The 15,927-nt window shown below is 40.8% G+C and overlaps 3 protein-coding genes across 3 annotated transcripts; all 3 read right to left on the reverse strand.

Moving 5' to 3' along the window:
- LOC134188327 (interleukin-1 receptor-associated kinase 4-like) lies at positions 1 to 6,138 on the reverse strand. Its single transcript, XM_062656522.1, has 12 exons — positions 6,113 to 6,138; positions 5,955 to 6,033; positions 4,894 to 5,052; positions 4,437 to 4,643; positions 3,579 to 3,652; positions 3,394 to 3,508; positions 1,959 to 2,077; positions 1,700 to 1,898; positions 1,581 to 1,640; positions 1,369 to 1,524; positions 1,230 to 1,303; positions 1 to 319 (listed from the first exon to the last, which is right to left on the reverse strand). The coding sequence occupies exons 1-12, from the start codon at positions 6,136 to 6,138 to the stop codon at positions 280 to 282; spliced, it is 1,308 nt and encodes a 435-aa protein (XP_062512506.1). The 3' UTR covers positions 1 to 279.
- LOC134188092 (uncharacterized) lies at positions 4,834 to 10,616 on the reverse strand. The gene is made up of 7 exons (XM_062656282.1): positions 10,587 to 10,616; positions 10,481 to 10,514; positions 10,358 to 10,417; positions 8,100 to 8,163; positions 7,836 to 8,031; positions 7,432 to 7,638; positions 4,834 to 5,052 (listed from the first exon to the last, which is right to left on the reverse strand). The coding sequence occupies exons 1-6, from the start codon at positions 10,602 to 10,604 to the stop codon at positions 7,558 to 7,560; spliced, it is 453 nt and encodes a 150-aa protein (XP_062512266.1). The 5' UTR covers positions 10,605 to 10,616; the 3' UTR covers positions 4,834 to 5,052; positions 7,432 to 7,557.
- An 11-nt stretch (positions 10,617 to 10,627) lies between these two features.
- Positions 10,628 to 15,597, reverse strand: LOC134188328 (uncharacterized). Its single transcript, XM_062656523.1, has 9 exons — positions 15,390 to 15,597; positions 14,323 to 15,212; positions 13,951 to 14,157; positions 13,443 to 13,516; positions 13,257 to 13,371; positions 11,684 to 11,802; positions 11,035 to 11,233; positions 10,911 to 10,970; positions 10,628 to 10,855 (listed from the first exon to the last, which is right to left on the reverse strand). The coding sequence occupies exons 1-9, from the start codon at positions 15,502 to 15,504 to the stop codon at positions 10,628 to 10,630; spliced, it is 2,007 nt and encodes a 668-aa protein (XP_062512507.1). The 5' UTR covers positions 15,505 to 15,597.
- Between the last annotated feature and the right edge of the window lie 330 nt (positions 15,598 to 15,927).

Below are 15,927 nucleotides of genomic sequence, written 5' to 3' on the forward strand. Positions count from 1 at the left end.
TGAGTTTTGTTGTTTATTTCCGACAAGTCCTAACAATCGCAAACATGAATTACACCATTCTGGTAATAAAACTCTCTCATGAAAGTTTCGCGCGTACGATTGGCTGAGTACGCTACTCGCCAAGTCTCGTGACTTTTACAAAGTCCCTTTTCTAGAGCTGAAAACTAGTTAAATAGCAACACTCGGCCTGGAGTACCGAGGCTACACGACAACAGTCAACAAATGCGTCATGCCTACAACATAAGAGAGTTGCTACTGCTGTAGACAGTCTTCAAACGGCTACTGCTTATTTCCACGACCTTCAATGACTTCTTCAAGCCTACACACATGCAGAACATTTACAAGACAAACAACGTTATGCATGCTAACGCGCTTTACCACTCACACACACACACACACACACACACACACACACCACACACACACACACACACACACCACACACACACACACACACACACACACACACACACACACACACACACACACACACCAGCTGCAACTATGTTCTGCTGTCTGTCTGTCTGTCAGTCAGTCTACTACAAACCGCTTGTTATTGCTACCAGTCAAATCTGTCAATTTCTTGCTCTCATTACATATAACATCTAGCACAACATTTACGACATGGAGCTTCAAGTCAAGTGTGCTAATGTTCAATAGCTACACTAGCAAACAAGCCGCTAGAACAAGGGCAGGGCATCGGAGCCGGTTCGACCGGTACAACCCAGGCCACAGCCAGACTATGGCCCAGCCTGGGCCGATACAACCATATTTGACGAAGTTGATTGTTGGTGACAGCAAGGCAAGTAAGAAACCTGGATATGTTTCAATAGTTACCCGCTACCATGAGATATTAAAAAAGACAAATCTATGAAGAAGATAACAAAAAAGTTGTCCAGTATTACTTCCGGTTTAGAGATAGGTGATTACATAACTAATGTATGTTGTACTACACTGTGGTGAGTACACGAATATTCGAGGTCATCAAGTTGCTCGATACTCAAAAGTTTTCGTTCTTAGAGTCATAGTGTTAATGAGGAACGACTGAGATTACTTGGTAAGTTTTCAGTGTTGAATAAGATCTAGTTAACGCGCGTTAGTTTGTCATAAAATACGCCCACTTAACGCGCGTTAGATCATACAACTTTAGATTTGCTTCCTACACCCCCTGTAAAATTATAGCTGTAGCTGGTGTGTATTTCTCTAAATCTAGTCAACCACCTACATACCTGTCTGCCCTTAAACACATTCCTAGAATCCCTTGCAAGCCCATTCGTGAGACTCTGTCCAACTCCTGCAGAACCTACAGATCATACAATACAATGCAACGCCAATCTCTACGCTCATTCCACTCATTTCTATAGCAACCTCTCTTATAAATGGTCGTCTGTGGCTGTCAAAGTCGGTGCACCGTTTTGCCAGATCGAAAAGAAGACGTGCCACCCGATCCGGCCAGGCAGCTCGTGGGTCACACATAGACATTAGGTCTACGCCTTCCCTTTCCATTCCTTTCAACCATATCACCTAGCAACAAACAAATTTAAAACTTTTGCCAAAATCGTAAAAAACGAGAAGACAACCAGATCAAGTTTCTTGCTCGAAAAGTAAGGAGGCAGTCCTGTTAACAATTCAAATAATACCTACAATATCAATCCTATACAAATCACATTACAAGGTCACGTGACACACTTCACCCTACCACTCCAAATGAATAGACATCAGTTCGTGTACTAATTATCCCTTTGCACGCTTCGGGCGACATATAACTGCGTGTACCCACTGCCATTGAACCAGAATCGTAAAAACTTGCATCCATGTTGTCAACATGCTCTACAAAGCACGACAGACCAAAGTCGGCCACTATTACTCTTCCATCAGGTGACACCAGAATGTTAGCACTACAATAAAACAATCAAGACTATTACCTGTCAGAAGCGCTTTGTGAGTAAGGCAAGTACCTCTTAATGTCTCGATGGATTAGAGGACGTTGTGGCGTCGTTTGTATGTGATGAATACCTTTAGCGCTACCGTGAGCCACTTCAAGACGTTCATTCCAACTCAAAGGTTCACTGCTCTCCTAAAGTTAACAAGCACAATATACTACACAAGACCACAATAATACCAACAATGCATATATAGACATGCAGTGCATATATGCATCATACTGTTATAAGTATAAGCAATTGCATGATTGGCGTTAGGTGATAAGCCTGCCACTCATGTTTCTATAAAAGTAATTTAGCACCCTAATCATGCAGTAGTAATACCAAGGTCAAGTGACGTGTGACCAATCATGAGCATCTAGTTAGATGGTGCAATGTATATGAGGTATTATATGGCAAGTGTGCAATAAATTACAGTCGCGTGTCACTTATCCCACGCTCAATCATCCGACACGCCAGTTATCCAACAGGTCAAGCTTGTCGCATGGGTGATCACTTGGCTGGTCAGCTGCATACGTGTAGGTACATGTACATCCACGTGCATGTCAGTTGTTTCTTGAAACAAGTTTGAGAGCGAGTTCAAGCGTTTCTTCTTGTTGTATTCTACATTCATCTACATCTACAGTCCTCTACATCTACAGTCAGTATACCTAATGTGGAAAAATGTCGAATAATATCAACAATAGTTGAGTTTGTAACAGCTTCAGTTATCCAACATTTTCACTCATCCAACAGGGTCCAATCCGAGGGGTCAAATAAGTGACAGACAACTGTATTTTTAGTTACATCGCACACTCCGAGCAGACCAAATAAATTTCTTGATGCTAGGATTTGTCGGTCCAGTTTTGAGGTGGACCAAAATAAAATAATAAAATTTGATGTGCGCATGCGCAATGATATAATGCTTGCTGTAAAAGATGTGGTACACGTACATACATCCTACAAATATAGATATCAACGACTCCACAAGTGTTAACAGTGCATGTGGTCCAGCTAGTGCAGCGATCGTTTCTGCATTCCCCTTCGTATCAGCATCATTTGTTTTAGTCGCCATTTTGCTATCTCACGTGTGTATACAGTGAAATAAAAACTGCGGCGAATGCTCAGAAAGTGACATGATTGGCCGGTCTAATTTTCATGTCCAAATATCAGAGCATCATAAATGTAGTTGGTCTGGCCTCACTTATTGCACAGTTTTCCATTGCTGTACAATACGTCAGCTATGTAGGCACTTGTGATTGCATAGACAATGCAATGACATTATGCGCACAAAAGTATATACTGCCAGCCAGACAAGCAGTGCCCACAGATGCATCAACGTATGTGTACAAACCAATGAATCTGTACAACCAATTGACATAACGCAAATTCACAATAAACTAGGTTCACTCTGTACTGTGCAATACTTGATGTACAGTCTCTATATGTGTGTGTGTACTCTCACACTGACCTTTGCCAAATGTTGAGCTAATGTCATGCCGTCGACGTATTCGTACACTAAACACATTTCCGGTCCATCATCAGAAATACCAAGCAGTCGAACAACATTGGGATGAGAAGGGCACCTTCACACAAAGTATACCATCATAACGAGTACGCACATCGTCAGCAATAAAAATTATTTTATCGACTTACCTTGTCAATGCCAACATTTCGTTCCGGTACTGCTTCTTTGAAAGACGGACAGTCGACAGACGTTCGTCTTTGGGCTACAGATAAAAACAAGCATCGTAAAAATGTTAAAAATTAAGCAAATTTTAAGTTTCATTGCAGCCTGGAACACTTAATATGATTAAAATATTATTAATTAACTTAAAAGTAAATGTAGTCGTTGCAGCAGCGTCCTTTACCACAAACACGACGTAAGAGTAAACTATATATAGAAAGTACGCAAATGCGCCAGTGGTCTGTATGTTTGAGCCAAGGTCTGGACCTCCAAGGCTACGCATTTTTGACATTTAGGCTAATCCAAACAACTTCCACTAATCCAAACGAGGCTGTTCAGATTAGCGAGGTTCTACTATAATGTCAATGTCGATTTCCTGTTTTTTTGCTGTGTACAATGTATGATAACACATTTAGCCTTGTTGTGTAGAGCCACACCCTTTAGGGGGTGTTCCCTTCAACCAAATCTAGGTTCCTATGCCACTGTAATCTCAAGAGCTATAATTTATAGTTGTGTAGCATGTTCTGCTAATCGACACTCAGCATTACACCAACAGACAACTCAATCATACATTACACTCAAATCAAGTGCACGACAATGCATGTATGACAAATCACAAATACTGCTTGATGATTGGACACTGTCACGGCAGTAAAAGTGTGGCACATTTCTGAGAATAACAGACATAGTCACAACCGGAAGTCAGTCAAGCTCACCGAGTCACGTGACTCGTACAAAATCCTGTTTCTTATGGCTCATGCTAATGCAGTATACCAATCATCTGACACCTTGTATGACATGCCCAAATATATAAAATAAGATATTACCTTCTTTAGTCTTTTTACTGCCACTCGCTGGTCTTGCCAATTGCCTAGAAACACTTGGCCAAAACTACCGGCTGCAATAAGACTGCCTCCTTCGTCGATTTTCCGTTCATTGAAATCATTAGTTGCTTGCTTCAGAGTATTGTATGATATGACTTCAAGTCTGGAAAAATGGCTAGATGCGTGAGTAGAAGATACAGGAGAAGTAACCTTTAAAACAAATACGCCAATGATGATTAATGAGAGCATGACAGTGACACACACACACACACACACACACACACACACACACACACACACACACACACATACACACACACACGCACACACACACACGCACACACACACACACACACACACACACACACACGAGACAGACAGACAGACAGACAGACAGACACTATCATAATTTGTTTGTCCATAATTACCAACTTACTAGTCCCAATTACAGTTTACTAACCTGACTGCTTGAAACATTATCAGCATCACTGTCACTCCCCTTATAATCTTTCCTCCACTGTCTGTTACTATCTCCAGAGCTGCAGTGACGACTTGGTGCAGACGATTTGGTCCATTGGTCAGCAGAAAGGCTTTTAGCTGCAACTGTTTCTAAAGTAGTCTGCAATGGAATATGACGCTCACTTTCATATGCGATAACAATAAGATTCATTCATTCGTTCATATGCTCTAATGTACGGTATGCAGCAGATGTTGAATATGTGACACGTATGCCAATGATCATGGTCTGATGTTTAATGCAAAGAAGAGTACTAAGATTACAGTTGTAAAGAGTAGTATGTGGAAGACCATTTGGCAATAAATGTTTCACCCTTGCAGAAGAGACTGTGGCCAGTAGGGAGAGGATTTCTCATCTGGGAGTGATCATAGACGCAAAGAGACGAGAAACGGTAGTAACACAGGAAAGATGTAGAAAGTTTTATGGAGCAGTCAACTCCGTTGTGGCTCAACTTGGTGGAGTCAGTAGAAATGACAAAATCTGGACAAAATAGTGGATACTCAATTGTACCCAATATTAGCATTTGGAAGTCACTCATGGGACATCGATAAGTTGGTGGCATGTACAATGCTAAATAGGGCCTAATGAAAGAGCATCCATAGAGGTCTGGGAATGAGGTATCAAGACTCTCTCAGAGAAGGTCTACGAACAACTAACTAAGGAAATGGAGTGGTATGAATATAGAATGTAGGATAGGTTTTCATTTGTGTATGTCATATAGTTGTACGTGCAGTGTGTGTGTGTGTGTGTGTGTGTGTGTGTGTGTGTGTGTGTGTGTGTGTGTGTGTGTGTGTGTGTGTGTGTGTGTGTGTGTGTGTGTGTGTGTGTGTGTGTGTGTGTGTGTGCACGTATGTACGGGCCCTGTGCATATGTATGAGCCCTGAGTGGGAACTGCACTATGTGCAATAACAACAAGATTCATTCATTCGTTCACATGCTCTGTATTGCATACAATGCAATACGTGGTAGACGACATCTACGTACTCATTCTGTGTGACACTGACCTTTGCCAAATGTTGAGCTAACGTTCTGCCCTCGTCGCAGATACCAAACAGCTGAACAACATTTGGATGAGAAGGACACCTTCATGTGAAACACAACAATAAAGCTTGAACGCATACATCATTAGCTATACAATTATGATATCAACTAATTTACTTACATTGTTAGTGCCGACACTTCGTTCATGTACTGCCTCTTTGAAAGACGGACAGTCGACAAATGTTCATTTTTCAGCTACAAATCAAGATGTTAGAAAGTGTGTGTGTGTGTGTGTGTGTGTGTGTGTGTGTGTGTGTGTGTGTGTGTGTGTGTGTGTGTGTGTGTGTGTGTGTGTGTGTCTGTGTAAGCGCACATGTGTGTTGTGTGAGTGTGTGCGTGTGTGTGCATGTGCATGTGTGTGTGTTGGTGGGGTGTGTGTGTGCCGGTGTGTGAGCACACATGTGTGTCCATGTGTGTGTCCGTGTGTGTGTGTCCGTGTGTGTGTGTGTGTGTGTGTGTGTGTGTGTGTGTGTGTGTGTGTGTGTGTGTGTGTGTGTGTTGTGTTGTGTGTGTGTATGTGTGTGCGTGTGCGTGTGTGTGTTGTGTGTGTGTGTGTGTGTGTGTGCATGTGTTTGTATTGTGTGTGTGTGTGTGTGTGTGTGTGTGTGTGTGTGTGTGTGTGTGTGTCGTGTGTGTGTGTGTGTGTCGTGTGTGTGTGTGTGTTTGTGTTATGTGTGTGTGCGTGCGTGTGTGTGTGTGTGTGTGTGTGTGCACGTGTGTGTGTGTGTGTGTGTGCACATGTGTGTGTGTGTGTGTGTGTGTGTGTGTGTGTGTGTGTGTGTGTGTGTGTGTGTGTGTGTGCGCGCGCGTGTGTTTATGTTGTGTGTGTGTGTGTGTGTGTGTGTGTGTGTGTGTGTGTCTCGTGTGTGTAGGGGTGTGCGAGTGCGGTGGAGCAGATAGTAGAGCGTTGGTGATGACATCCGGGATCTTGTATTCCGTGATGAGGGTTAAAGGTTCGATCCTGGTGGAGGCAACACTGTCACAGTTTCCTTGAGCAAGAAACTCACCCACACTTGCTTCTCTCGACTCAGAAGTATAAATGAGTACCTGGTCATTGACTGGGGTGGACAAGACCGCTGGCTTGGCAGCAACATCTTGCAGCAGACGGGTACGTGTGAGCCTTGGTGTCCAGTCCCAGAGCTGCGCCATTGTCAGTGCCCCTGGATTACTCTGGCCAAGCTCCAGGTGAATTGTAGCGCTGGCCCCAAGACTCCACTTAGTGCATGGAGGCCCTGTCTCTAGAGGCAGGAAGAGCTATCTCCACAGCTGACCTCAAGGTCAACATCGAAAGACGTGGAGGGCTTAACATTTGTCCAGTTTTGTCCATGTGTGTGTGTGTGTGTGTGTGTGTGTGTGTGTGTGTGTGTGTGTGTGTGTGTGTGTGTGTGTGTGTGTGTGTGTGTGTATGACATGTCCACGACATATAAATAAAAGAATTACCTTCTTTAATCGTTTTACTGCCACTCGCTGCCGTTGCCATTCTCCTGGATAAACTTGACCAAAACTACCCGCTGCAATGAGACTGCCTCCTTCGTCGACCTTTTTTTCATGAAAGTTTTTAGTTGCTTACATTAGAGCGTCGAATGATATGGATACGGGTTTGGAACAATGTCCAGATGCGTAGGCAGAAATTACAGCAGACATGACCTTCAAAACAAATAGTATACAACCATGAAGATAATAAAAATTACTAAATTTATTGTGATGCAATACAAATTGATGATGAATACAAAGTCACACACACACACACACACACACACACACACACACACACACACACACACACACACACACACACACACACACACACACACACTTTGTCCATTTAAAAACAGTTTACTAACCTGACTGCTTGCAACATCATTGCCACTCCCCTGGTAATCTTTCAACTGTGTACTACTAACTCCACTGCTTAAGTGACGACTCCGTACAGATGGATTGATCCATCGGTGAGCATAAAGTTTTTTCGCTGCAGCTTTTTCTACACTCGTCTGCAATAAGCTGTGACTCTCAGATTCATCTTTATCTGGTTTCCTTTCCCTAGTAATAGTAGGTCAATGCATGCATTAGATACATGATTGTCATTACAAAGAATAAACGACATCAACTGATCATGATCTAGATTCTCCCACGTTTTCTTTTTCGAATGACCCAGCATCAAGTACTCACTCCCTAAGTCAAAAGATATCATGTTTTGTAGTAGACAAATTCCAGATGACAATGACTCCTTCAAACAACTGTTTACAACTAATTCAATCAGGTTCTCCTGTATAAATAAAGTACGGCGTTTTCCAGTCTGTTTGTTCAGAAAGGAGGAAATACGCAAAACTTCATTTCGTACTTTCTCCAACATTTTCTTCAACTCTTTCTTGCAATGCTTTGCTTTTGTGCTGGCTTAAGGGCAGCCGGTCATTACTAAGTGTCCGGAGGGGCTGGCAAATTTGCTGGTGGTCATAACTTTGAAATTCAGGGATTTGCAGAGGTCACTAAGCATTTGGGGAACCTTTCGTTGGGGGGTCATAATTTTCAGGGATGTTTATCTGTATATTACAGAATTGTATGCAAGAAATGTATATTTCTAAGGGCTTTGCACACTTGCATTGCTAAAAGAGGCAAATTCCTGCTTTACTTGTTTTGTCAGTGGGTTGAATAGAAAGGACCAACTTTAGAAATCATACCTAAGCCACACTTGAGCCCTGAAACAGACTACTTTTTATTGTACATACCTGCACATATATGAGGTCACCTAAATTAAGCTAACCGACAGACAGTGAGGGTCAGAGGTTTTAGCTGGCATATTTTGCAAGGGTCACATATTAAACTATGCGGACCTCAGCAAATTTCTCCATCCCCGTGGACAATTACTAATGACCGACCCCTTAGTACTGCAATTTGAGAATCAAGACAGAAGTTTTAATTGCTGTGAATTAAATTTCTGCGTTCCAACCAGCAAGGCAGTTAGTATAGACTATATACAGCTCTCTTTTCGGTTGCCTTCTACCGGTATCTGTGCCTTGTTCATCGCTTTGCTCACTAACCACATGAGATACATCGTGTTTGGCTTTGCAAGTGGCTTCATCTCAATGCCAGTCTCTGAAATAGTGATGTATGCTCATACCAAAGCGACCTCCTTGCATAAGGCAGTACACGAGCAACACGTCGAAGAATCCGCATGTGACAGCAAAGAGACTGCTTGGGACTTCTTCGCAGAATTCACAGAAGCAACCAGTTTTATGGCAGCTATACTATTACGTAGTCAGCAAGTCCACAACTATCATTTGTGTCTCATTTTCTCATTCACTCTCTACATGCGCCCTATCAAAATCGAAGACAAAGTAGCTCCAGTGCATTTACCTCCATATGACATCCAAGATACGTTATAGATGGTGTACTGTACACACAACATTGGGTCATAATCTGTTTACAACTTGGAACTGATGGTCACAGTATGAAATTTGACCAAGCACATAAACAACGGTTCTCAGACTATATTGCCAGCATTCGTCTACACACTCATATGGTGTTTCTTATAGCCCGTTCACACTAGCGTTTGTAACTGTGCCAGCACGTTGCGGTTTGGCTTCACTTCGCAGTGTGAACACCCGCTGAACCAAACCAAACCAAATCGTGTTGAGCTGGCTCACCTCAAGCTACAGTGCCACCATGGTTCGGTTCGGTAGTCCAATGGAAAATCGTCTCCGAGATCTCGGTGTTGTACATCTCACTGCGATGGACTGCTGAGATACCAATTAAAACAAGGCAATCGCATCTTGCCTACGATCCATCACAAGAACTACCCGGATATGCACAGTTAGCTGAATATACGCCCACTTTCTTTCACTACGCACTCTCAGTGCGCTTTCAGCCTTTGGCAGTGTGAATGCAGGTCAACACGGTTAGCTGACGCGGTTCAGTTCCGTTTGGCTCAGTTAGGCTACGTAACCATGCTAGTGTGAACAGGCTATTAGTCTGTCTATCCATATACCAGTTGGCATGTCTCCAACCATGACTTATATCGCTAGCACATTGACTGACCTGGTAACCTAAATCTCTAGATACTTTTATACTCATTATTACTGTTTGTTTCTGTTGACATGACGATCTTAAGTGCCGTTCTCTAGACAAATCTGACCACAAAACACTGATAAAATAAAACTGTCTTCAACACTATGGCTATCAAGATAAAGAATTCTCATTCATAAGAGAAAATTAGAAAACCATTTGATATACGATTGTAATTTAGACTTAATTAACATCATGTTTTGAATGTAACCTACTTGTACAGTAATTACACACAGATACAAAGCCAAAACACAAAATACTAAAATATCTATAAAAATAAATCTAAAAACCAATAAACCCATACCTTTCTGGTGATCTCTTGACTGTCCACAAAATGAACTGGAAGACTCTCTGTCTGTCGTGTCTGAAAGCATAACACGATTGCTTATAGTTTCTCTCATAAACAATCATTATGACAACATCTGACCTGCAGTGACCGTTGTCGTCTCACACACTTTTCTCTAAAGAAACATGCAAATGACATTAACATTGTTACAACATTCAGTCTTAGATTCTAGCATAGAGTTACATACACTTGAGCATCTCCCCATTCGAGTTATACCCCTCAACTCATTCAAAACCTACAGCACGTACAAAACACTGCAACGCCAATCTGTACATTCATTCCACTCATTTCTATAGCAACCTCCGTGATATACGGTCGTCTGTGACTGTCTATGTCAGTACAACGTTTCGCCAGATCAGTGAGCATGTTAGACACCGGATCAGGCCAAGCGGCTCGCGGGTCGGACATCGCGACCAGGTCGGTGCCTTCCCCTTCAATTTGTTTCAAAAATGTCGCCTAGAAACAGACACAAATTCAAAATTTTTACCGAAATCGTAACAAACGAGATGACCAGATTGAGTTTCTTGCTTGAAGAGTAAGGAGGCAATCCCGTTACCAGCTCGAGTAATATCTGGAATAATATCGATCCCATATGGTTTACACGACAAGGTCACGTGACATACTACGTTCCCTACCATTCCAAATGAGTAGACGTCGGTTCGTGTACTGAATATCCCTTTGAACGCCTCGGGTGGCATGTAACATCGTGTACCTACGGTTGTTGAACCGGATTCGAGAAAACTGGCATGCATGTTATCGAAATGCTCTCCAAAGCATGAGAGACCGAAGTCGGCCAATAGTACTCTTCGATCCCATGATGCCAGAATGTTGGAACTACAACAAAATGATTAATATTAACAAATTTATATCATTGATATATTTTAAATTAATTAGTTAAATAATTAATATCAACAAATCCATACAATAAATATATTTTTAATTAATTAATTAATATTAACAAACTTTTATATAACTAATATTAACAAATCTATATAACTAATTTATTTTTAATTAATTAATTAATATTAACAAATCTATATAATTAATTAATTTTAATTATATAATTAATATTAACAAATCTATATAACAAATTTTTAATTAATTAATTAACAATAAATGTTAATATCAATACTATTTGTGAATGTTACTAACTTGACTTTTGCTGTAAAATAATTAATATTACCAAATCTCTATAATGAATTTATTTTGCTGGACCATTTTTACGAAGCTTTCATTCTACAGCTCTGATTGTTAATGTGCCTGTTGAACGACTGTTTTGAATACCTTTTGACGTCTCGATGGATGAGTGGAGGTTGTGAAGTTGATTGTATGTGGTAAATACTTGAGGCAATATCTTGAGCCATTTTGATTCGTTCATTCCAATTCAGAGGTTCTCTGCTCTCCTACAGTTAACAAGCACAATAAACTACAATACACATGACCATAGTACAATGCCACCAACAATGATATAAACAATTCCATAAACAATGTAAATAAATAATAAATGTGAACAAATAAATTATAATAATAAATGTAAACAAATAAATTATAGTAATAAATGTAAACAAATAAATTATAATAATAAATGTAAACAAATAAATTATAATAATAAATGTAAACAAATAAATTATAGTAATAAATGTAAACAAATAAATTATAATAATAAATGTAAACAAATAAATTATAATAATAAATGTAAACAAATAAATTATAATAATAAATGTAAACAAATAAATTATAATAATAAATGTAAACAAATAAATTATAATAATAAATGTGAACAATAAATTATAATAATAAATGTAAACAAATAAATTATAATAATATATAAAATAGTCTAGCTGTCAGAGGAATGAAAGTCTGTCAATGGTTAGTCAGACTTTTTTCAGTAATTTTGCCAGGTGGGTTGTACTAATTGCACGCATATGACTCTTTATCAAAAAACATGCAACATCAAAGTGTCATCTAGAGCCATGAAACCTGGCACTTGGTCAGGCATCCTTGAGCTAGCTGCAGTGGCAAATGTCTTTGTCGACCTGTTCGTGCAGAGTATCCCAAGAGATTTGGTTTGGCAACACAAATGCATGGACACGTGTACCAACCTCGAATTACTGCGGCAACCCATGATAATTGTCATGAATTGATCCACTACAGTCTTGAATGGGGAAACATATACCTCCACTCAAATCACTTTGTTCCTTGTGCTTGCTGTCTAGTGTGGTGGACTCAGATGTTGGAAAAAGATGTGGTGGGATGAGTGTGTGTTCACGTTCACTTGCACATGTCATTGCTTCACTCCTCGAGGATGTATTGCAAGATCTTTACTCCCAAGCAGGTGTCCAGTGGACCCGGCAAGACTATATATATATATATATATATATATATATATATATTAGTCTGTTAAATATACATGTGTGTGTGTGTGTGTGTGTGTGTGTGTGTGTGTGTGTGTGTGTGTGTGTGTGTGTGTGTGTGTGTGTGTGTGTGTGTGTGTGTGTGTGTGTGTGTGTGTGTGTGTGTGTGTGTGTGTGTGTGTGTGTGTGTGTGTGTGTGTGTGATTAATGGTAAGTGATAAGTAGTATTTGCCAGGATTGGAATGTCCGACCAGACATGTCTAATGTGCGGCAAATATTAAATGGACAGGACACGATGTTCGGTGGTCAGTCAAAGACTATTTCGCACACTGTGTATGTATGTGCACGTATGTACAGGCCCTGTGCATATGTATAAGCCCTGAGTGGGAACTGCACTATGTGCGATAACAATAAGATTCATTCATTCATTCATATGCTCTGTACTGCATACCATGCAATACGTGGTAGGCGACCTCTACGTACTCATTCTGTGTGACACTGACCTTTGCCAAATGTTGAGCTAACGTCCTGCCTTCGACATATTCATACACCAAATATAATTCCGGTCCGTCGTCGCAGATACCAATCAGCCCAACGACATTCGAATGAGGAGGGCACCTTCACGTGAAACACAACAATGCAGCTTGCATACACGCATCATTAGCTATATAATTATGACATCGACTTACATTGTTAGTGCCGACACTTCGTTCATGTACTGCCTCTTTGAAAGACGAACAGTCGACAAACGTTCATTTTTGGGCTACGATTCGAGATGTTAGAAAGTGTGTGTGTGTGTGTGTGTGTGTGTGTGTGTGTGTGTGTGTGTGTGTGTGTGTGTGTGCGCATGTGTGTGTGTGTGTGTGTGCATGTGGTGTGTGTGTGTGTGTGTGTGTGTGTGTGTGTGTGTGTGTGTGTGTGTGTGTGTGTGTGCATGTGGTGTGTGTGTGTGTGTGTGTGTGTGTGTGTGTGTGTGTGTGTGTGTGTGTGTGTGTGTGAGTGTGTGAGTGCAAGTGTGTGTGTGTGTGTGTGTGTGTGTGTGTGTGAGAGAGAGAGAGAGAGAGAGAGAGAGAGAGAGAGAGAGAGAGAGAGAGAGAGAGAGAGAGAGAGAGAGAGAGAGTGAGTGAGTGTGTGCCAATCAATTGTCTGGCACCTTGTATGACACCTTGTCCACGACATATAAAATAAAAGAATTACCTTCTTTAATCTTTTTACTGCCACTCGCTGCCCTTGCCATTCTCCTAGAAAAACTTGACCAAAACTGCCAGCTGCAATGAGACTGCCTCCTTCGTCGACCTTCTTTTCATCAAAGTTTTTAGTTGCTTGCATCAGAGTGTCGTATGGTATGAATATGGGTTTGGGACGATGTCCAGATGTTAAGTTAGAAATTACAGCAGACATGACCTTCAAAACAAATAGTATACAACCATGGTAATAAATGAGAAATTACGAAAATTTATTGTGATGCAATACAAAACTGATGACGAATACAAAGTCACACACACACACACACACACACACACACACACACACACACTTTGTTTGTCCATTCAAAAACAGTTCACTAACCTGACTGCTTGCAACACCATCGACATCATTGTCACTCCCCTGGTAATCTTTCCTCAACTGTATACTACTAACTCCACTGCTTGAGTGACGACTCCCTGCAGATGGTTTGTTCCATTCTTGAACACAAAATTTTTTGATTCCACTGCTTAAGTGATGACTTAGTGTACATACTTCGATCAATTCTCGAGCACAAGATTTTTTGGCTCCACTGCTTGAGTGACGACTCTGTACAGATGGATTGAGAGCAAAATGTGTTTTGGCAGCAGCTTTTTCTAGCCAATTTTGCAATACGCTGAGACTCTCAGATTCATCTTTATATGGTTTCCGTTTCCTTTTGTTTGCTAGTAATAGTTGGTCAATCCATGCACTAGATACATGATTGCCGTTAGAAAGGATAAGTGACATTAACTGATCATGATCTCGATTCTCCCTTTTCTTTTTCAACTGATCCAGCATATCCTGCATCAAGTATTCACTCTCTAACCCTAAGTCAAAAGATCTCATGTTTTGTAGTAGACAAATTCCAGATGACAATGACTCCTTCAAAGCGTTTACTACAAATTTAATCAGGTCATCCTGTTTAATTAAAGTAAGGTGTTTTTTAATCTGTTGTAGAGAGAAGCTAAATTCTTTTGGCACTTTCTCCAACTTTTCCTTCAACTCTTTCTCGGAATGCTTTGCTTTATGCTGGCTTACTACTTCTCTGAGAGCCTCCATATCTCGTGTGAGCATGATGAGGGGGTTTGCATCATTGTCCTTTGTTATCTTTTCCAATTTAGAAGCAAACTGACTACTAGTCCTCGAGATCCATTGATCGTCCAAGCTGTCAGTCTCTTCCTTGTCGGCTATCTGGCCCATGTAATAAATAGAGTTTGAAATCTTTCTTGAGCCTAAAATCAAAACAAACCTGTATACTGATAGCACAACACTATAATGTTAGTGTAAACTGATAAATATTGATACTGAATGTAACATCAATCAGCATTCATGTGCAGACCACGTGGAGAAAAATCTACACTTTAAAAGATTTGCAGTCCATGCTGGTGGTATAGCTAACATACACTTACCATTTATAGTAGGAAACGAATTAGGAACGGTCTCTCTAAACAACGAAATGTCTTCAGTTGAGTAGGACTTACTAAACAGCGCCAGCATGTCTTCAAATGTGGACTCGTTTACCATCCTCGTTGATGTCAAACAAACGCAGCGTCAAACAAGCCAAACGTTTCAAAGAAAGAAAGAACGTATCCGGAACTGTCTGGAAACTTTTAGGTCGAGCTGAACGACGTCACCCTATTAATCACGTGATAGAGTCGTATTGTTGATATGTACTAGTAATTGGACTGTAGACACCGTCGGTCCACAGCTATGAGCCTTCAAAGTCCTGAACACCACGTAGGTAGGCCGCAGTGGCGTATGAAGATGTTCACGAGTGGGGGGATGTAGAGTGGATGTCAACAGCTTGCCAGATCGTAAACAGATTTGCAAAAAATTTAAATTTCTATATTGAGTGATGGATCTTAATCCCCCGCTTCCTAGCAGTAATTGTCGCGCAGAATTACAAATCTAGTCTCTGCACGCTATTTTCTTACTAGACGTATTACC

This window comes from Corticium candelabrum, chromosome 12, assembly GCF_963422355.1.
Source record: "Corticium candelabrum chromosome 12, ooCorCand1.1, whole genome shotgun sequence".
Classification (NCBI taxonomy): domain Eukaryota; kingdom Metazoa; phylum Porifera; class Homoscleromorpha; order Homosclerophorida; family Plakinidae; genus Corticium; species Corticium candelabrum.